The sequence below is a fragment of the Uloborus diversus genome, chromosome 1 (assembly GCF_026930045.1).
Source record: "Uloborus diversus isolate 005 chromosome 1, Udiv.v.3.1, whole genome shotgun sequence".
NCBI classification, from domain to species: Eukaryota; Metazoa; Arthropoda; class Arachnida; order Araneae; family Uloboridae; genus Uloborus; species Uloborus diversus.
This window is the reverse complement of record NC_072731.1, coordinates 271977665-272000658: the sequence shown is the minus strand read 5'-3', so window position 1 is coordinate 272000658 and position 22994 is coordinate 271977665. Positions and strand designations below refer to the sequence as shown.

Genomic DNA, 22994 nt, shown 5'->3' with positions numbered 1-22994 from the left:
CGGTTCCTCGAGAAAGAAGCCACTTCAAAAACTATAACGCAAATTATTGATCCCTGAGAAGCATTTTTGTAATAAAGAACCCCGTAGATGATAAAAGGTCATGGGAGTGCTCTCGAAAGATGGTATTTTGAGAATCCATTGACGATGGTCTCGGAATATTGTTTGCGGGATCGATCGACATCAATGATGCGAAACAAATCTCTTGACCGGTCTCTTCGCCTGCCATCTAATGATAGTTTGTATCTTTTTCAAGTCTCTATTGTTCTGACAGCAACATTACTTTTGGGGCAAAAACATGAGAAATAGTTTAACGGTTACAACCGTTCAAACCTTGTTTAACCTTCGGACCGATGCATCGGTCCGTCCTCATTTACCAGGGGCCAATCCAGGAATTTTTTCTTGCTACCTATTTTTCGAAAGTATTGCATCATTCTATTTTCGTGAATGTTCTTTTTTATCAGCATTGTTTTTGTGAACTCTTAGAGGCATCCTAATTTTTGTGAAAGAGAAGTAGAACAAGTGAAATTTTAGTTCGAAAAGTGTAAATGTCATCTAGTATTATTTTCAACAGGTTTCGTTTTTTGGGTGGGGGGGGGGGGGAAGTTAAAAACTTAAGAAGTACCTAAAATACCATCGTTATTTCAGCTTAATGGGCTATGTAATGCATACAATATTGGAAATGATGAGAAAAACTGTGCCCCAAAATATGTTAAAAGACTGTGATGATATTGCATAAATACACTTAGGCGAGAAACAGCTAAAAATTAGTTAAAATTTTTAGCTGTTGCAATAATAGCAAAAAGATCGCTTAAATAGCAAAAAGGTTGCTATTTAAGCGATTGTTCATATAAACCTGCTTGTAATTTTATTTTATGAGTAAATTTTTTTTAAAACAGAGAAACAAGTTTTATATTTTAAAATGCAAATTTTTGTGAAATTTTCGATGCTTTTGTGAAGCTACTGATTTTATTTCTTGATTTTTGTGAAAGTACCTATTTCAAAACAAGATTTTTGTGAAGGTACCGAAAAAAGGTAGCAAAATCAGCCTGTATTGGCCCCCCGTTTACCCTGATCCTTGGTTATTCGTAGTGCCCCCAACGGGAGCTATCGAAAAGTAAAGCCCCCCTCACTCTAAATTTTGTTTCTCAGACTATCGATGTATAATATCATAGAGGTATCCTTACTGTACGTATAATCTTTTACGAATCGATCGGAACCATATACGCCACTTTTTGCTGCATATTCCTATATCTCGATGGCATACGGCAGCTTTGGTCTGATGACAGAGATATTAAGTAGTCTTTTGTTAAACATGCTCAGATTAAGGCTCCCTGGTAGTCAATCACTATTTTTCCTTTGCATTCGGCAAGTTCGGTGGTGGCATGTCGTTCGAAGTCGAAATTTCGATCGAGGTGTATTTCTGGATATTTATTTGACTCGAGTCGAGTGTTTCGTCATCCAATCATTGAATGGATTGAGGGTAGTATTCTGCCGTGGGCTGGTAAAGGGCAGTAGCTGTAAACTTTTTATTCTTCATATTTTTGCATTTTTGTCGTCTATTGTACGTTAGCTTTATTTTACAAAAGCTCGCTTATTTGGTTTCCGCTGAAAATAAGGACCAAAAATAACGTCTCGTCAGAGGTCGAAGTAGTCCTATATATCCTATATTTTCAAGAAAAGCATCAAAATCGTCCTGTATTTCCTATATTTTTGAAAAATGTCCTATATTTCCAATATTCCCGTTTTTTGTTGTTGTTGAACCAGGAGGACATTAATTTTACAAATTTTGGTGCATGGTGCACTAAAGGAAAAGATGATTTTACCGCTTTTTTGCCATTTTTGCAGCTGTTCAGTGCCCATAAGCAATAGTGGATTTTCGCAATGGAGGCAGCGTGCTAAAACATTCAAGCATAAAGAAGACTCTGATAAACGTCAAGAGGATCCTTCTCAAGCTCTGTTTGTTCTTAATACAAGTGTTAAAGGGTTCAGTTTAGATATAAAATCAAAGAACAGTGGAATTAGTACTCGGGTCATGAGTGAGGAAGAAAATATTAAAATTTTCTTTGTTCAAATTCTGTTTAATTTTTTCGTCTATAAAGTACACTGTTTTTTTCAAAACTTATTCTTTCAACTACAGGAAAGTCATTTCAAGGTGTAAGGAATAATTTTATTTGAGGTTTTTTAAAAAAACAAAATCATTGATAAGAATAACTAAATAATATATGATATGGATTATTTCTTTTTTCATACAGGGTTGCCACGCACCGGGGAAAACCTGGAATTGTCAGGGAAAATGAAAATGGCCGAAAATCAGGGAAATGTCAGGGAAATTGAAAAATTGCATATTTCCGATCGTTCTCAGCGCTGCCCGCGGTCTATGACGTCAAAAAAAAAAAACTTTCAGCCTTGTTTTTTTCGCCGCCATTCCCTTCCCATTCGTCGTTTTGTCATTCCCCTCTTTCTTCTTCCCCCTGCAGTTCTTTTTATCAACTCTCTGCGCCATAGCAGTCTGCGGCGGACATGCGCAGAACTCCATTCTCTTCCTCGTTTGAGCAGGCTCTGTTTAAACACTGCCTGTTTACGTCAGCAGTTCTGAAGTTATGATGCACAGCACATTGTTTTGTCTGCGAGTGGACTGAAGTTTTTAATGAGCTGCAATAATCTTTTCATATTTTATATTATTTCTTTAAATTAATTCATGAAATCGTATTATTCTAAACAATTTTGTTCTGTAAATTTAGTTCATTGGAAAATTTTAAACTTTTCTTTTTTACAGAAGTATCGCTAATCTTTTAGTATTTTGGTAGTGATCTTTAAAGACTTCCGATGCGCTTCTTTCTTTCAAAATAAAAGTAATCCGATTTTAAAAATAAACCTGCGCATCGGAGAAGTTTCTGATCAATGCCCAAAATTTAACTTTATGACAGGGTGCCCACAGAAGTGATTATGGCGCAAGTTGCGCCATCAAAATTTTTGGGGGGGGATTTTTTAATTACTTATTTTACTTTATTTTTATTCAAATTATTTACTCATATTATTTTACTTTATTATTTTCATCTGTGTGTGTATTTTATTGGGGAGCGAGCACACTTTTCTTTCAAAACAATAATAATTATAAATAAATAAATAGGTAAACAAATAAAAAAAGAGGGTTAAAAATAAAAGCGCTAAGGCGTTCAGAAATATTGGGGGGGGGGGGGGTTGTGGCATTGAACTTGGGGGGGGGGGGGCGGAGCACCCCTGTTTTATGAGCAACAAACAGGGGAAATATGTGAAGCTAACAGATGCATGATTTTTTTTACAGGCCAAAGTCTAAAAGCGCTTTGAGTTCAATGGATTGGAGGGGTAGAAGGCAATAATTGAAAAAGTTTATGTTTCATAAGTTTTTAGTCCAGATTATTTTAGCAATTAACTTTATTTTTGTGATACAGATGTCACAATTGTTAATTTTGCAGTTCTTTCACTTGAGGCTCCTCGCTATTGAAAATTAGATATGCTACATTTACATTAATTGTTTATTACAGTGATTTGCTTCACTTGTGTCAGTACATTAGGGTAGTTCAAAAATACACTTTAAAAAAAAAAGGTTTCTCCTAGAAAACAGGACACCACTCAATGTTTTTAGACTTGTGGATAGTAAAATACTGGAAGAATTTTAACTTCCTATTCCAACTGAAAGAGGGTGCTCGACCCCCCTCCCTCAAAACTTCATAAGTATGAGGAGGGGGTTAAAAAAAAAAACATTGAACTGAAAAAACTATGTTACATACTATAATCTACACGAGTTGTATGCATATTCATTGCAATAAAATAATTACTTACATAAAAAAAACAGCTGGGGAAATTAAATGTTTCTAAATTTGTGACTTTTTCTATGCTAGAGCTAATGTTAAATGAAGGGGTTATTGAGCACCCTCTTAAAATTTGAGTAAAAAGCTAAAACTTTTACAGAATAATACTATTAGTAAGTCTAAAAAAAATAAGGGGTGTCTTGGACTCGAGCCGAGAGGGAAAAAAAAATGAACCACCCTTAGTACATATTTTTGATTATTTCAGCTTGAGTAAATTAAATTTACTAACCATTGTTTGTAAAGTTTGAAAATGAGGTAAGTTTTATCAAAATTTGAGATGTATATATTAATGTTGCAAAATGAAGGTGGAGATCGATAACCTGGAATTTTTCTCAAAACCACCTGGAAAACCTGGAAATGTCAGGGAATTTCATTCTTGAACTTCCGTGGCAACCCTGTCATAGCAAAATTGTTCATATAATGTGTCCTATATTTGTCCTATATTTTTTGCGGGAAATTTCCTATATGTGACGAGTCGCTCACTTCTACCCCTGTCTCATTCCAACATTTTCCTTTTGTTAGTTTTGAATTCAGCACACATTTCTTCAAATATCTGGAAAACTCATTTCTGCAGATATTGCCATTGACCTGCCCACGGCAGTATTTCACCTTGCCTCTGGTGAAATAAATCCATTCGGTTTCGTCTGTCTCTTGAACCGAGGTCGGTGCAATGTCTGCAGAAATGAGTTTTGGGGATATTTTGAAGAACTGTGTGCTGAACTCAAAACCAACAACAGGGAAATATGGGAACGAGACAGCTTTTTTGTGCCTTTTTTTGGCCGGAAACTAAATAAGCAAACTTGTGATATAAAGCTAATGTACAACAAACGACAAAAGTGCAAAAAAAATGAAAAATTTGCCCTTCAGTGTGTAGATACAGGCGTCGCTCGTCTAACACGGTACTTGTACGACACGGTTTCAATATGACAGGATACCAAGTTTGGGATTATTACAACACGGCTTCGATATTATACGCTACGAATCTTGAATACAACACTTCATGGTGTCGATACAACACGAATGTCATCTTTAAAAAAGATGGAGTTCCATTTTTGTTTGATACATCCTGTTCATGTTTGATAACTCTAATCAGTTTTTACTTTGTTTCTATGAAACTCGGTTTCGATATAACACGGCATACAACCCTCCATTCACATTATTTCCGAGCCTCCTATGACACGATTTGATAGGACACAAAACACAGTTTTGATGCAACACGATACACAGTGACACGATTTTTACCATGTACATGATTCATGAGCGTAAAAAAGAAGTTAAAAAGTTGTTTCCAAAAAAGTCTCGTACGACAAGGTCTCGATGGGACACGGAACGAACGAACCGCGTCATACGAGGGACGCCGCCGTATTCCGAAACGCTTCCGGTCGAGAGAGTAGCGGAAAGATGCTTTTAGAGCTTCAATGTTGAAAAATTGTCTGAGGGGGGCATGCATTTCTGATCCCATCGTCTGTTCCAGGACCTGCCGACGGGTGCGGACAGCTGCGTGAGCTGCCTCTCCTCCTGCCCCGAGTCCCCGGGACTGGTGTGCGCCGGCTGCGGGGACGGGACGGTGCGCCTCTACGACCGCAGGATGCCGCACAACGAGTGGTGAGTGACCAGGATTTGTTATCTGTCTGCTAGCTGCGTCGCCCGGCTCCGCACGGTCTCCCTCGGAAAGGAAAGTGACGTCGGGCGACGCGGGTACGACGACCGGGCTTCGATGAGGGAAAAGAAGAATGCTGTCGAATTTCCCGTGAAAATAATCCTTCTCGAAGGAAGGAAACGGCGAATCGAAAACTCCGGCATGAATGAAACGGGACCTTCCCGAGTATCTTCTGCCGGCAGTACAAAAAGAAAGAAGATAAAGTGCCACGTGATAATCGAGAGGGGATAAACAAAAACAAAATTTTATTGGGTCACCGTCGAGAAAAAAATGTGGCGACCTTCTGAATGGTTTTCATGCTGATTTAAAATGAGATTGTGTAGGCGATCATTTTCTGATACAAAATTTTGTTTCGCCGGGCTTAAGGCTTTTAAATTTTTGCGTGGTGATTTTACAGCCTTGGTGTTTTTTGAAATTCGAAGGAATGAATTCGATTTCGGACGTATTTTTCGGGGGGGGTTTCGAAGGTCGTCGAATTTGATTGGATCGGATAACTATTTTGGATAGAAAGAGCCATCGAATGCCAGTTTTTGGCCGTAAAATTAAAACTGGAACGGTTTAGTTCTTTTTTGGCATTCGAACACCCCTCCGGCGTTCCTTTGTCGGGTGCCTGAGCATCTCCCTGCAGTGTGGGAAATAAATATTTATTTTAAGTATTTATTTTGTAAAATTACATTTTCAACAAGAAAACAAACAGATTTTAAGAAATGTAATATTCAATGTGTGAATTTAAATAGTTTTGAGCAATAACAATTAGGATATGAAAATTTAAAAAAATTACTTTCATAACGTTAAGTTACGTTAATTTGGCCGAGCGTCATTCACGATGACATGTCGGGGATCCCGCCTTACGTGATATTTCCACGGAGGCGAAACGAGAGTGAAATAGAAAAACAAAAGCGTACTCCGGATCTTTGAGTGGAGAGCCCTCGTTTCGCTATTGCTCTCTATTTTTGCCTCACTGGAAATCTCACAAAAGGGGAGATCCCCGAGAACCGAGCTTCCGGCCCTGCCGGACAGTTCCGAGATCATTCAAAAATAACCTTTAAGATGACAAGAAAGCTTCCTTAAAAACAATTCTATCATTTATTAGGCAATTCTTGAAAAAATGTCCAGTGTATAAGGCTAAGTTTTTTATTTTTCCCAGTTAACCAAAACCTTTAAAAATAATGCTGTTGGGGAATAACACATGCTTTAATATACTATCAAAACATAACAGTTATCCCATATACAATTAATGATTACTCGAATAAAGTCAAAATCGCCCTATCGGCATTTAAAAAAACTTGAAAGAACATGAACTGTATAACGTATGGGAAACCCCTGGCCATGAGTAGAGGCAGAAGTGTCAGGCAGGCTTAAGAGTCAAAGAAAAGGAAGAGGGCGCAATTAAGATTGCTCATTCATCGGCATTCGGTTTTACGATCCGGCGATCGCCGTCGATAAATGTACTCCTTTCACTCGCCGAAGCGAGTCCGGAGATTTTCCCGGTTTATATATCGGCGACATTATTTCATGTCAGGGATGAGAACTCTGACGAATCTCGTTTTACGATATCGAAAATGGACGGATCGAACACCGAACGGAGCAAAGATTACGACAAATGAAGCATAGAAAAACATAAAATGATAACTACAGTAGAATACCTTTATAACGCCGACCTGTATAATGCAATTCTCTATATACCTCACATTTTTTTCAGAAGTAAATAAGTTTTGAAGTTTAAAAAATCCCTCTGTTTTGCCCTGCAAACATAAAAAGTGTTAGGAAAATTAAATTTTGAATCAGTTTTTCATCTTTTCATCTAAATTCAAAGCTTTTAAATGAAAATGAGCATTCACAGTAAAATGAAAATACCAGATGGTTCTTGAAAATGCAGCTGCTATGCAGACCATGAAGCTAGCAGAAGTGCAGGATAATGCACTTTCTTGTAATAAAGAAACATATTTATTTGTGAATGACTCATTTTATAATTAGTGCTTTAATACTCACTACAGATAAAACTCATTCTGAAGTGCTAATATAAAGATATATTTTGAATATTAGTTTCAAAATTTGTGAAATGACCTATATAACGCCAAAACCTGTATAACGCAAAAATTCTGGTCCCAAGGTGTGTGTTATAGTGGTCTTCTACTGTAGTTACAATGTGTTCTGCAACAGGAGCGCAAGGATCGTTCTTCTCGGAGAATTTGAACACGATACCGACAGAATCTAATTTCACGAGTCTTTTTTTAAAAGAAATGTTTGTGCCGAAGATGTCCCTCGACTGCCGAACGAATGATTTTGATTTTGTTGTGTTGCAGCTGCCTGCACGTGTTCCAGGAGCACTCCGGCTGGGTGGTGGACGTCCTGCTGCAGGAGAAGCAGGTAGTCAGCGGAAGGTGAGCACCCCTCCACTCGGAGATTTTTTAGCGAAATTGTAAACTGCGTGTGCAAAAAATGTAAACTCCCCCGATTATCCGCGGAATCGGGTGGATGACAAAAAATCGCGGATGACCGCAGAAAGACTAAAATGGGGGACAAATCAGGTGAAAATTGTCCTATCTCAAATTCTTAACTGTATTGATGCAAAACACTTTCTGCAAGCAGTGAAAATATATATAGAGTACAGTACAGATGTTTTGTATTTTTGCACAACTGAACTTAACATCAATAACAAACAAGTGTATGTACGATGAAGAACGCACAAAAATAATAATAATAATATTAAATCAAATCAATCAAGCAAGCAAAAACAACTGAGTGTAAATTTACAATTTTTCAAAAAAAAAAAAAAAAAACCAGCCTCTGGTATTCGCTTTTTACTGCGAAAATACATGTTCGTGATTGTTGATTGATTCACGGATAATCCGCCCCACGGATAATCGGGAGTCTACTGTATATGTTTTGGGGGACTACTTTCGAGATCTCCTATTTTCCTGTTTTTCGCTATTTGTGCCTATTTTTTTCAAAGCATGCTTTTCCTCTGCCATATTCTCCAAAGCATTGTAATTTCTTGCACAGCATCCATGGAGTATCCATGGAGTTGCACAGCATCCTATTGATTTTGCCCTTCCATGAAAGGGCAAAATCAATGACTAGCGGATGATCTGCTTTTTTTTGTCCCTCAATGAACCTCAACTTGCAGTAGGATTCATTCAAAAAAGGCTGCTTCTGTGCCTGTAAGGTTGTTTATTTTATGCGATTCAAAGAAGGCTTTATTATTCTTAAAAGAAAATCATTCCAAAGAAGAAGAAACCAAGAAAGCAATGTGCCAGTGTTGAAGTAAATGAGGTAAATCGTTACACCAACCTAACCCTATCAGTGGCGCAGTGAGGGGGTTTTGGGCGTGAAAACACCCCCCAGAGCCATTGGTTTTAACATAAGTGCAAATTCTAACACAGTGGTTTATGTATACGAAAGGGCTGTTTTGATCAAAAAAAAAAACTCTCCTGAAAGTATTTTTGATTTTAAAAAACCCTCCCAAAGGCATTTTTCATCAGAAAACACCTTCCAGAAGGTATTTTTCATTTAAAAAAACCTGTCTAGAAGATATTTCTGGCTGCATCCTGACGATTCGTTCCTGACCAAGGAATTCTAATAAGAATGAAACTGCAGTTTCAGGATGTGATAACTAAGCTGTCTGGTATATTGCATGTAGTTCTGGGGACTCAGCTCTGGCTATTGGGCGGTAAGTTGATTGGGAAGGTGTGATTAAAAATGAAGTCTTACCGAAACAACCTAATATCTCTAGCAGAGTATGTATTTCAGTTCGTGAATCAAGGTACATGATTGGAGACAAATATATGATTATCAATAATTAGTTCATTACGAGATAAAAGATAAATGGCTATAACATAAGTAAATAAAATATGATGCAATCACCCCATCGACCTAATTAGATAAGTTAAACTAAATTGCTATCGGTCCGACTTTCGTTCACGAAGGAACATAGTCTTCAGTGAATAACTAACATTATTCGTAAAACAGAAAGGCAAACAACCGAAGCTCGCCATGAACAAACAGCGAGTTGGCTTGCCCGATCTCGAGACAAAGCGATGCAAGAAGACTGTAGCCATCAACCGATAACAGCCACGCTCATATCCCGGAGTCACATTTGCATACGAAGGCCACTCGATCGGTGAATTTCAGTGGTCAATCCCCAAGTGCATGCAAGTGACATTTGTTCTGGAAAGATGGAGGTCAGGTGTTTTTCCTAAGTAGTGACATCATGGGCAGCGCCCACCTGTCGTTTACTAGTCTAATAATGCTAACGTAAACAAATCTTGCCTTTGCTGAGGAAAAACAACATAATACAAGCAAGTCTAAAGATTATGTAATAATGGAAAAATATTATTATAATAATGATAATATATCTTTACTATCTCTATCCATGGCCCCACTTCATTCTCTACAATCGCTGAAACTCATGGCAACAAAGAGGGCGCTACAGGGAACCCCTGTTTCCATTAAGTTGCTATTGATCAGTGGATGCAGGGGTTCCATTAGCACCTCTTGCGGTCGAAACGGGCGACGTCCAATTGAAAATGAACAAACTTTGAAACTTGTCATTGATTGGTGGATGCATGAGCTGCATCGGTTTAACACAGAAAAGTCATGAGTTGTCGAGGCCGTTAAGCACCAGTGCCATCTAATGGTCCATGGTCTATCATGTTACCTAAAGTATATTATCATTGCTTACTTAAAACATTATAAGTTTATTATTATACTAAATTATACAAGTTTACTTACGGCTGTTCTCCTTTTTGGTCATTGCTGCTTTCATACCACACTCACAAAGTCTCTACAAGAAATACAATCTTACCCCAGTTGCCACTTGGTGGCGTTTTTGCTCCTGCCTTCTCATTGGATGAGTTGGGGGGTTTTTTGCAGCGTAACAATGATAGCCACTAATAGCCAATGAGGTTCGTACACGTGCTATTCAGCACATATTTAAGATCGCGGGCTAGTAGATGAAATGGTTCTTGGATGGCTGTCTTGAATAGCAGTCTTGTGTAGTAGGATCCTTGTCATGTAGTATTAGCTTGTGTTCGACGAACCTCACCGGTCGACCGGTTACTAACCGCAGCATTCTATGATCAGCCGGTTACCATTCTAAGCTGTTCATTGGTTGATTGGAGCACGTGATCATTAGCTGTCACATGATCAACTAACCGTTCGCTACCAGTCGTGCTCGTCGAACGTAAGCAGTGAGTGCATATTCGTCTGTAGCTGCTCTTCGGCTGCGGTAGAAGTGACGGAGTTGTAGAGGTGATATGGTTAATCAGTTTAAGTAATTTTTACTTGTCTATTAGATGACAGTTTGAATGTTTACCCTAAGGCCCAGTCAGTTTTTGCATGCTGTTAAGCAGTTTTAATTTGTTACCAGTTTTTAACCTTTAATAAATGGTTTATTGATTTTAAAAAGGATTTATGTGTTGTATTCAACAGTCTGCAATTAGTATACATTTCTGAAAAGCATTAGGTAAGCTATCATATCATACTGTCAGACCACGGATTGTATGGAAAGGCAAACATCCGGCTCAAGGATGGAAATGGATGCATCTATTCGTTTTGAGGGATGTCAGCGTTTGCAGACGTATGTTGAGCCTCTCAATTAAGCAGAGTCGCATTCAGATGAATGGAACGTGCGCATCAAATTTTTACCTTTCCCCCTCACTCAGATAGATTGGTCTCAACTGACGATTGCCAATTCCATACAATCCGTGGTCGAACGGTAACTCGCTGCTAAAACGTCTCTCTCTGTTTCAGCGTGGCCGGGGACGTGCGCTTCTGGGACCTGCGTCGGCCGCACTCCAGCGTGCGCTCGGTGCCCCCCTCCCCCCACGGCATGACGGCCATGGACGTGCACCCGGACCTCGACCTGGTGGCCTGGTGAGTCGGACCTTTCTGTCGACCTCGGTCGACCGTTTTTTTTCCCGATCTCCGGTCGCCGTTTTGAGACGTTCGTTTACGGAGGGGCTCGTTCTCGTCCGTCCCGGGCGACACTCGAGCCGATATTGTGTTAAATGATTTGATTTTCACGTTAAAAGGCTACAATGGAGTACGAAAATCATTTTTTTTTAAACTTTGGAGATATAGTTCTGAAATTTTTATGAGTAGAGACCTATATGAGGGGAAGTAATATGTAAAGTTTTGTTGAAAATTCTGAATAGTGTTTTTAAGATACTGAAAATGTTGTATTTTTTTATTTGTAAATATTTTGAACTGCGAAAATCACTCCATGAAAACCAATTTTTTTTTTTTTTGCTTGATTTTCTCTATTTTTCTAGATGCATATTTCATATTTAAAGAAGACTTGGGGGGGGGGGCAAAATTTCACTAACCACAATATTTTGTTCAAAATTACCAATTTTTCTGAAAAAGGTAACTGAAATTAAGATTTAAGCCTAATTTTAAAAAAAAAGAAGAAAGAAAAAAAGATGGTATTGAACATTTGCTTCCTAATATTTTTATTTTTATTTGTTATCAATCTGAAAAAAAAACTCCCTAGTAATTAAACAAATCCTGATCTGCAGGGAGCATTTGAAAGATACACATGAACTGAAATTTTACAATTATGAGATTTTTGCATTTAAATGAAGCGTTTTTTCCCAAAATGTAAAATATCACACTCACAGCACAGCTTATAACTTGTGTAAAAGTAGTCCGAATTGAAAAATTTTTTTTTGCTATGAATAACTCAAAAGTTCAAAGATTAATTTTGAGAAAAAAAAAGATGAAAGATCAAAATTGTGGTTGGTTTTTCACACTTTAAAACTCTATTGTAGCCTTAAATGGCGGTTTTTTTTGGGGGGGGGGGGGGGAATGCCCATATGGATGAATTCTAATAGTAAAACTTGATCTCAATACAAAGTTTCTAGATTGCTCATTTCCAATATTTGAGATGGATGTGAAAAAAGAAGTAGTGTCGTCTTTGTGATGAGTGTACGGGCATGATATAATAACCATGCCTTTATCACTGCATCTTAATTACCATTTTTTGGATTTTTAATGGATTACTCGATCTGGAAAATGATTGTTCGTGGTACAGAGGGTGCTGCTGATTCTTCTCCGAGAAACGAGAGACAAACGGCTCTTACGGTATGGCCTATCATTCTTCTTCTCGCGATTTTGTATTTAAATTTCATTGCCTGCTTTAGAATTAACCTGAGTATAAAGATTAAATGCAATTTTTGACGTCCTTCTCACAAGAAGAGTCATATTATTTTATTTGATACTTTTTAGTGGAAACGGAGCTCATGGAACTAGCCTTTAGATATATTTGTTCTTTCATTCCAGATATTTGTTTTGTAGAGCTGAATATTGTTCATAAAAACCTAAAAGAATCTAAATTATTTCATCATTCCTGATTTGCATTGGTCTATATCAGCAGTGCACGAAGTCTTTTCACTCATGAATCTCGCGAGTCAGAACAAATACGAAATATCTTTCTAGCATATCATTTTTTCTAGATAGCGTGGGTAAACAGAAAATGAAACACAATTACAAGCCTAAGATGACTGTTATCATTACTACGTGCTTATTTTATTAATACAAACTTTACATCCCATTCTCGGAAACCAATTTACGACGACTCGGCTTCAAATTTGCTACAGTCATTCACGACACTCATTGAAGATGATCAGTAGTTTTGGAAGGTTTCAGAATGTCAGGGTTGCCAACCACTCCCCATTTTGCGGAGTTGCTCCGCAAAAATGGCGAAGCTCCGGGGCACCGCAAAAAAAGTTATTTTGCTCCGCATTTCCCGGCCCAACGTTTTCAAGCATAAATTTGCTATTTCATCATAACAAGCATGTAAATATGGGAAATTAAAGATGCTTATACTCAAAGATTGAAATAGGGTTTGAAGCTGTTTTATTAATTCAAAAATAATTATTTTTATACTAATACTTAAAATTATTATCAAAGCTGTAAAACAATTTTAGATTAGTGATTTTAGTTATTTTTATTAATTTTCATACGAAATACTGAATCGCTCCGCAAAATTTTGAATTTCTCCTCAAAATCACCACAGATGCTCCTCAAACGGTTCCTCCAACGTTGGCAGCCCTGGAATGTATTTTTCGTTTTGCAACTGGTCCGTAGGTCCGGCACCATGGTCTAAAACGGGTTTTGGAAACATTTGAAAGTTGTTTTTAAGTTTCAGGTGATGTTTTTACTGTTTGACCAGGGATTGTATGTAATTTGGCAATCTGCCAAGTAACGACACTTCCATCTGAATGAATCTAGCAGGGGAGAAGGGAAAATAACGATGGGATTTTTATGCACGCGTTTTATAATGTCACCAGTGCCTTATTCATTTATGGCGTTCTCGAAAATAAAATAAGGGGAAAGAAAGATAGTTACCATGGAAACAACAAAAAGGAAATAAAACATTTTCATTTCGTTCGGGAACGTAAAAGTAAAATGGTAAGCTCAAAACTTTGTTGTGAATAAATAAATCAATTTTTGCCGTGAGAATATGGATCGAATATACTTTATAGATTTAAAAAATGCTGCTGTGAGCAAATTCACATTTTTACGAAATTAAGGCTAAATAATAGAGAGGCAAAAGTGCACATCTGAAGCAAACCAACTAACAGCCCTATAAACTAATAGATACGTCCATTTCCGCCCATGAACCGGATATCAGCCTTTCCATGTAATCGATGGTCAAACAGTATCTTTGTTATGTTTTTATCTTTGTGTCTGAGAAATGTATTTGTTTCCAGCGGCGCGGCCACCCAGTTCATCTCGGTGTTCGACCGCAGCGGGGAGTGCGTGAGCACCATCAAGTACCACGACGGGTTCATGGGACACCGCATCGGGCCCATCAGCTGCCTCCACTTCCACCCCTACAAGGTGAGTGGTCTCTCCCCCTTGCCCGTGCCTCACCACGTGGGGGAGGTCGCATTTTCCGACGTCGGCCGCGTTCGCCCGGAGCTGCCGCAGTCGGTGGATCCCGTGACGTCGGCGGTCATCGACCGACCGATGCTCGGTCGAACGCTTTCGGTTATTAACGCGGTTACTTGCGCAGACGAATAACGAGCAAAACATTTATTGTCGGTCAAAAAAGTCACGTGGTTCAATCAACCCGCTTACATTTCGGTTGACCGGTAGACCGCCCGGTGAGGCTATCGGCAACGACGGGTTGACCGGTAGCTCTACTAGGATGCTCCCGGTTAGTCACCGATGAACCCTGGTCGACCGGTAGCTCGATGCGAATGCAGCCTTCAAGCTAGAGATAAATAATTTTAGAAATACAGTTGGCTCTCTGTTTAACGACTTTCTCTATTTAACGACGGCTTTTCACGGTCCCAGATGGTCCACTATAGTGTTAAAAGCATTCTATTTAACGATGCTTTCTACAGAAGGACGATTTTTTGTGGTCCCTTGAAAGTTGTTAAACAGAGAGCCAACTGTACTGTAGTTTCCATATGCAACTGTACCTGCTGCTGCCAAAGTTTGACAGTTTTAAAGAAATATTAGTGGTGGAATCTAAATTAAACAGATTCAATTTTTTAAAGGCCTTTTTAATGATACACAATGAGTTGCCAAAATGCAAGTGTGTAAACTGATTTTATTTTATGTAAATGATCATTTAGGCTTTTGTATTATACTCTTAATGATTGATGCTTTAAGAAAGCTTTAGTCAGTTGCTGAAAATTTTTTCAAATAAGTTATTTAGTCAAACTTCTCTAGGTTCCACTAGGTCTAGTTCCACAAAAAAGCAGTCGCTACGAGAAGTGTCTACTCGAAATCGCCGAAAGAGTTTCTCCAAAAATAGTACTGTACATTTACAATTTTTATAAAATAAAGAAACATGAAAATGGTCTTTGCTAGTCATCGAGTACTGCATCCTATAAGCACTACTGCGTAGGCATTTTTAAAAATTTCTTAAAATAGGAAGACATTTCGAATCGTTTCATATTTTTTGCATTTTGTGACAATACTCGTCCTTCTAGAGAATTTTCCCGATCGACTTTTCTCGGTGCTTCGATGTTTCAAAGATTCCCCTTCTTTATGCATTTTCATTTTGTCATTCCAAATTTTAGTCATTTGAGTTTTCCCACGACCGAAAACATCTGTCGACTTCCTTTTTCGTGAAAATTGGTCACTTCTTTTCGCTGCTCGAACGTCAAAGTAATTCCTTTATTAGACATTTCTTGAGCACCATCTTAGACAAGAATTTTAGCTGAAATGAAAACGCCATTGCAGAAATTTCCGACACCGTTTTCCTAAAACTTTAGTGCAAGCTTCTCCCATGTGGGAAAAGAGCCTTTCATTAGATTGAAAAGGAACACATAACTTTAAAGTGGAGAAAAAGAGAAAGCATTTTTCCACTTTCGAATCATGGGACTTGGCCGTCAAAATCAAATAAAGTTGTAGCCAAAACTGAAGTCCTTAATTGGTTTTCGATCTTGCTGATAATTACTGGAAACCTTTAGGAATGGTATTCAAAAATCAAGCAAACCCTTATAAGAAAGTAATTTTGGAATGAAGAAAAAAAAAGCAACTTTTTTTCTTGCAATCTTAGCTTTTATACTCAACAGTTGTTCAAAACTACATTAGTGAAATTAAATTAAAAACATCAAACAATTCATTTCTTTATTAAATCTGAAATTGTATTCTAAATTAATGTTTGATTATGAAATTTTAAACTACAGTCGAGCCTCCATGTATCGAACTTCTACATATCGAAATTTTCTACGTATCGAGAAAATCTCTATATATCGAAGAAAAATTCAAGACATTCGTAGATTTTTTTTTCCACTTTAGACTGTTTTTCTCATGAAAAATGAAGGTTAGGGGAGAACATTATGTTCACTAAAGGTTGCTACGAAACTCATAAGGAATCTGAGGTTGAGGGGTGTGTAGATAGGTCGTGGTTTCGTTCTGGAGTTCTTAAATTCCCTCAAGTTTATTTCAAATCTTAGTTGTAACCAGTAACACTGTAAAATCAGTTTCAAGTTATCCTTTTTGTCTGTTGATTATCATTCCGAACCAAGTTGAACTGCCGAAGAATGAAGATGTATGAAGGCACAAAAACGTAATTTCTGTTAAGTTTTCAGTTATTAACTTTCGTCGATGCTCGTATAAATTAGAAATTGGGTTTCATGCACGAAAATTAGCTTTAATTTGAATGTTTTAGGAGATTTGTACGATAAAATAAGATCGTTTCTGTATATCAAAATTTCTATATATCGAATTTTTTTCCGCCAATTTGCGACTTCGATGTATGGAGGTCCGACTGTATTCCATTTATGACAATATTTTGTAGACAGTCCCGCAGGTGACTGTGTATTCGACTGTGTATATATTATCGTGCCGCAGGACGTCGATAATCCGAACGCATTCCGAGAATCCCGAAAGAATTTTGGCCGTAAATTGTGATTTTTTTAAAAAAATGAGTTTGTTAGTTTTCTTTGCAGAAATTAGTTCAACTTTTTTTGTGTTGAGTCGATGTATTTTGCAGATGTTCTTACGGTTTTATGTTTGGCTTAATGACTGCTAGTTCCTCACCATGGACGAACAGTTCTGTCAACAGTTTCCATTTTTTCCTCTATGCTCAGTAAACAGTAAATGTTCATTTTTGTTAAATTTTGTCAAAAAATGTCATTGCATACTTTGTATTGCATGTTCTGAACATAAGCCCACTCATATCTGACCACTTCATTGGAGTAAATGGTATTAATACAGTAGAAATACCCTTATAACGCCAACCTATATCACGCAATGCTCTGTAAACGCACAACGTTTCAGAAGTAAACAATAGGTTTTGTAGTTTAAAAATCCCTCTGTTTTTCTTTGCAAAAATAAAAATTGTTATGCAAATTAAATTTTGAGACAGTTTTTTCATCTTTCCATCTTAATTCAAAGCTTTTAAAATGAAAATTAGTACTCTTAGTAAACAGAAAAATACCAGATGGCTCTTAAATATGCAGCTGTTATGCAAACCATGAAGCTAGCAGAAGTGCAGGATTTTGATTGTGAAACATATTTATTTGTGAATGACTCATTGTAATGTTGGTGCTTTAATATTCATTGCAGATAAAACTTATTCTGAAGTGCTTAAATATGGATAAATTCTGAATATTAGTTTCAAAATTTGCGAAATGATCTGTATAATGCAAAAACCTGTATAACGCTTGTAATAACTTTGTGTGTGTTTCAGGCTTGCCTGGCTGCGGGAAGCACGGACTCTCTCATCTCCATCTACTCCGTGAACAGGAAACACTGAGTCATCTGTACATGTGCCATCTGCTTAAATTATTGTTATTACTGCTGCTATTAAACACACATATTTTTCCATCGACCGCCTCTCCTTCTCCGAACCTCGTCCCCTCCGACTTCTTCCCGCCTCGGAATCGCCGGGCGAGCATTTACGAAAATAACGGTTCGAAAATAAATGTCGAATACGGTCTTGAATTTTTCGTCACAATCTCTCCCCGAGGTTCGAAGATCAGCATTTTGATTGGTTGTGGCGAATCGTTCGATCTCGAAACTAGTCTTGTCGGGCAATCATTATGATAGAGGACCAAACATTTGAGACTTTAATTTAACCTTTGAGGACTTTATCTTTTCCATGCATGTATATCACAACTTGTGAATCATTAAAGGATTTTTTGAATTTTTTTTTTAAACGATGTAATTGTAAATGAATTCAGTCAGCATTTTGTCTAATGCTTTTGAATTGTTTTTTGCCGAGTATAGTGCCATAGGCAGGTAAACGGCAGTTTCTGCAGGAATGAGTTTTCGAGATATTTCAAGAAAGGTGTGTCGGCTTCAAACCTAACGATGGGGAAATGTTGGAATGAGACGTTTTTTTCAGCGGAAACCAAATTAGCGAGCTTCTTTACTAATAATAAAGCTGAAAGTCTCTCTGTCTGTCAGGATCCCTGTGACGCCGATTTTCATGAAATTCGGCACAAAGTTAGTTTGTAGCCGATTTTTCGAAAATTCGACGTGGTTCTTTTCCTATTCCAATTTTAAGAACAAAACTATCATAAGATGGACGAGTAAATTACGAAATGATCATAACGTGGAACCGTGACATGGGCACGAGCCAATTGGCGAGGTATGAAATTATCATAACGTGGAACATGGGCACAAGCCGATCGGCGAGAAAATTCACCATACATTATTTGTAAATATACAGGACATACATCATTTGTAGATATACATTTGTAAAAATACAGAAGACCTTTTAATTTTTCTATTACGGGCAAAGCCGTGCGAGTACCTCTAGTGTTCAATAAAGCTACCATACAATAGATGGCAAAAATGCAAAAGAAAAAATGAAAACTGAAACATTTGCATTAGTATAATCAAATTATATTATTATACTAAAATTATGTTATTATACTAAAATTATATACTCAAATTATATTAGCTGATCCTTCGCCCGGAAGGTGAAAGCTAGAAATGAGGCAGTGAGAAGCAAAGGGATGTCAGTGGACATTTGCAAGTTTCGAGCAAAAGATAACATCCTAGGTAGGCTTTCATTGAATTCTTTTTCTAAATCATGCTATACAGCTGCACCTACCAGCAGGGCCATAGACAGGGCAGGGACTGTCGGGAAAAATCCTCCCCCAAAATTTTAAATTATCTCCAAAAAATAAAGAAACGAAGACAATCTAATCAAAACTCTTCCTTCGATTCCTCCTTCACTATCCCTTGGCCTTGTCATACAAATCTTCTTTCATTCAGACCTCTTCTTCTTTTCGCCCCTCCCTCTACACCAACATACAAATTTTTTTTTTTTAAAAAATTCAAAAACTCCTCATTTTTTTTCAAATTTAAAAAAAAAAAATTTCGAAAAATCCTCATTTTTTTCACACCTTGGTCCATTACTGATTGCTAATGACTCTTGTTACGGATAGCATTTTAAAAACATTCTTTGATATACACTTCAACGAGAGACGTAATGATCAAAACTATCATTTTTAATCCTATCATACTTTTGATCACATGCTTAATTTTGTAGCTTTTAATAAAGTAAGCCTTTAGTAATATCAATTTATTGTTTGAGGTGTAGATTACTTTTCAACTGTGACTATTTTCACTTATTTGCGTGAAAGTTATTCTAAAAGCCCCCGATGCCTGCATTTGTAATTGCAAATGTGTAATAAAAATAATAGTTTAAAAATCTAAAAAAAACACGCTTTCATAGCAAAATGAACTAAAAAAGTGAAAAATAATCTTTGGATGATAATAGTTGACCAATCACTTCATTTTAATGTAATACAAAAAAAGCGTGGGGGGCTGTCGATTTACATTTTTGCTTGGACAACAAATGGAAGAAATTCAAGACAATTGACAAGAAGCCCCCCACGCTTTTTTTGTATTACATTAAAATTAAGTGATTGGTCAACTACTACCATCCGAAGATTTTTTTTCACTTTTTTAGTTCATTTTGCTACGAAAGCGTGTTTTTTTAGTTTTTTAAACTATTATTTTATTTTTCTGTTTTTTAGTCTTATGTTGGAGAATTATCAGGCAAAGTTTTTTTTGTGCGGTATATAAAAATTTGAATCAGATTGGGACTTAATTGACGAAATTATTTATAAAACGAGTGCGAGGTAATACCTTAAAGTTAAGACAAGGGCACCCCGATGGGAAACCACTGTGAGTCATCGATGTATGTTTGCGGAAATCATATTTATATTACTTTGAAAATTTGAGATGCATTTGAATAAAAGTTTTGTTTAACAATGGTCTGATCAGCAATTGAAGGCTCACCTAAATTTTGGCATGAAATGAGTTAAAAACAATTATATTTCATGTTCTAATTACCTTGGAACATTGGAACACATTTTGTCTGATGCAGAAAAACTAGAGGTTTCTGTAGATATTTTAAAAGAATTTTTGCAAGCATGTTTTAATGTATTTTTTAAAATTTTTCCTTTTTCACATTGTTGGATTTATGCCAAAATATTGATTAAAATTGGAGGAAACTCACAATTAAAAGAGTTAATGAATTAATTTGATTATAGAATATTGCATTGTCATAGGGTTCGAGGTCGCGTGCCAAATTTCAAAAGAATCTGATCGCAGGAAGTGGGCGAAATTTGAGCTGCAAGATTCCATTACAAGATACATACATACGTACATACATACATACATACATATACAGGTGAAGCTAATAAAAGCGTGTTAAAAAAACACTGTATCGAGTGTTATAGACCGTAAAAGCGTACGCAGTCCTCTTATTTTGGGAACTCCCTAATAAATAATTCCGAAGGAATATAAATTAGTTATCAAATACTAATGAAGTAATTAATTAAAATAATTTTTTCATACGATTTTTTTTAAATACATTGTTGTTTAATTTTTGCAAACAACATCATTTTTAAATGCTATTTTCCCACTCGATTACGAGTCCCGTAACCACCTTTGCCTCGACCCCGAAAAAATATCCTGGCTACGGCCTTGCCCACCAGGGCTACTAGAACCCTCTCTTGCCCCCAGACAGAGGAGGGGGTTCACCTGCCACTTGTACTGGTTATCTCCAAATGTTTAATTTTGCCACCGACATCCCTTTGCTTCTCACTGCCTCAAACAGTGGCCTAGCTAGACCCGACTTTCGGGGGGGGGGGGGGGGTTACTTCTTTATATATATATATATATATATATATGTATATAATATATATATATATATAATCGCTTGGAATTTTTTCCTTTTCTTTTTTTTCTTTCTCTTCTCTCTTCTTTTTCTCTTTTTTTTTTGAGACTAACTTTTCGGGGGGGGGGGTTTGTCCCCAACCCCCCCCCCCCCTTAGCTACGCCCCTGGCCTCAAATGAGAAGCTTGCTGATGCATTGATCTAGCTACCAAACGTGACATTCTGGACGAAATTCTGGATTTAAGATCCATTCGCAAGATGGTTTGATCCGGAAAATTGGCGGTTTTTTTCTCCGATTTTTTCAAAAATATCAATTTGCATTGCAGACTGAGCCTGACGATTACATTCGCAATACCGACGAACGTGAAAATGGTCACTTTTCGGGAGAGATGAAACACTCCCCCCCCCCCACATGATACGTAAAGCTGTCGTCAAAAGTATTAGTCCTTTCGAGTACGGTAGCAAACCACCGAATTTGAAAACGTGATTTTTAAAGATGATTTCTTAGCTTACATTATCTCGTAATCCTGCGTTTTGCTTCCGGTTTTGAATTGTCGCCGAGAGTAATGATAAATATAAATAAATGGTTACTTTTTAATGGTTGCCATAAACAATGAATACATGCGTCCCTCTCATAACACGGTTTATTCGTTCCATGTTAGTATCGAAACCGTGTTATGCGAGACTTTTTTAAAATTAATCATATACATTATCATGTAATCATTCATCGTGTACATAGTGAAAAACATGTCAATATGTATCGTGTTGCAGTTTTATTTTAAGGAAATTTGACTGTGGGCTACTCCAACTTTCTCGGAAGGGGGGGGGGGATTGTAAATGTGCAGCTTATGTTAGTTGAATAATCGTCAAGAAAGAATTGGGGTGTGAAAATTGGAATTAGGGGAAGTATTGCTAATGGTCGTTTTGTTCGTTAGGAAAAGAGTGTAAAGAACAAAAACCCTGTGACTCAGCGTTTAAAATAGTTCAAACAGTCACTGAGTTTTTGAATTTTTTAATTTCATTCATTATAATACAACTATTCATTTTCATTTTAATACAACCAAATTCAAATAACATTGTCTTTTTCAAAAAAAAAAGATTTCGTATAAAACCTCTCTTTGTAAAGTTCAGCTTCTGGTTTTCCTTCTCTTCGGTTTTTAATTTGCAGAAATTTTCTGACGGATGTCCGCGGGTTAAAATAGGCTGTCCTACACCATTTAGAGCAATATTCAATCTTTTGTATATTGTTTCGATTGTCGTTTCGGCACGATGATTGGATTTGACTATACAGTAAAACCTCGTTAAGTCGTCACTCGAGGGACCAAAAATTTTTGACCACTTATGCGGAGTGACTACTTATGTGGAGTGGGAAATAAGAAAAAAAAAAGTGTTACAAATATTCATGAATAGCAGTAGAATTCTGTGAGAAAAACAATAGCTTATGTAAGAAATGTCTATGAATTAGAGGAAATTTTAAAAAGGGGGAAAAATACTAATGACAGTTACTTTGTTTTGTTTCCTCTTACTTATACATTACTTAATAACCACAACTTATTTTAATGTAGTTACGGTACATTAATACAATCTTTCAATGTCGACCGATGAAGTCGTTGCTTACGGAAAAGAACCATCTCTTCTAACGTACATCAAGATTTAAATTTTGTGCTTTTTGTTCCTTGTGAACGAATGTTAAATACTAACTTTCTCCAGGTATTAGATTTTGTCCATCTTTGCTGGAAGGAGTAAGATTCATATTCTCGGCACTCGGCAGAATCACAGCAAGAAGTATGCTTTGAATGACCAGAACCGAGGATCGAGATTTCGAGGAAAATAAATATCAAACAGCCTTTCAACTGAGTCCGACACTATTTTCT

General features: G+C 37.0%; 1 protein-coding gene across 2 annotated transcripts in view; it reads left to right on the top strand.

Moving 5' to 3' along the window:
- Positions 1–17808, top strand: part of LOC129234268 (regulatory-associated protein of mTOR-like) — an 85015-nt gene extending 67207 nt beyond the window's left edge. For both annotated transcript variants that reach the window (XM_054868264.1, XM_054868263.1), the window contains 5 exons: positions 5326–5456; positions 7818–7895; positions 11266–11388; positions 14229–14358; positions 17672–17808. In XM_054868264.1, coding sequence (XP_054724239.1) covers positions 5326–5456; positions 7818–7895; positions 11266–11388; positions 14229–14358; positions 17672–17737 — 528 coding nt within the window. In that variant the 3' untranslated portion in view covers positions 17738–17808. The remainder of the gene's footprint in view (positions 1–5325; positions 5457–7817; positions 7896–11265; positions 11389–14228; positions 14359–17671) is intronic.
- The last annotated feature ends 5186 nt before the right edge of the window (positions 17809–22994 follow it).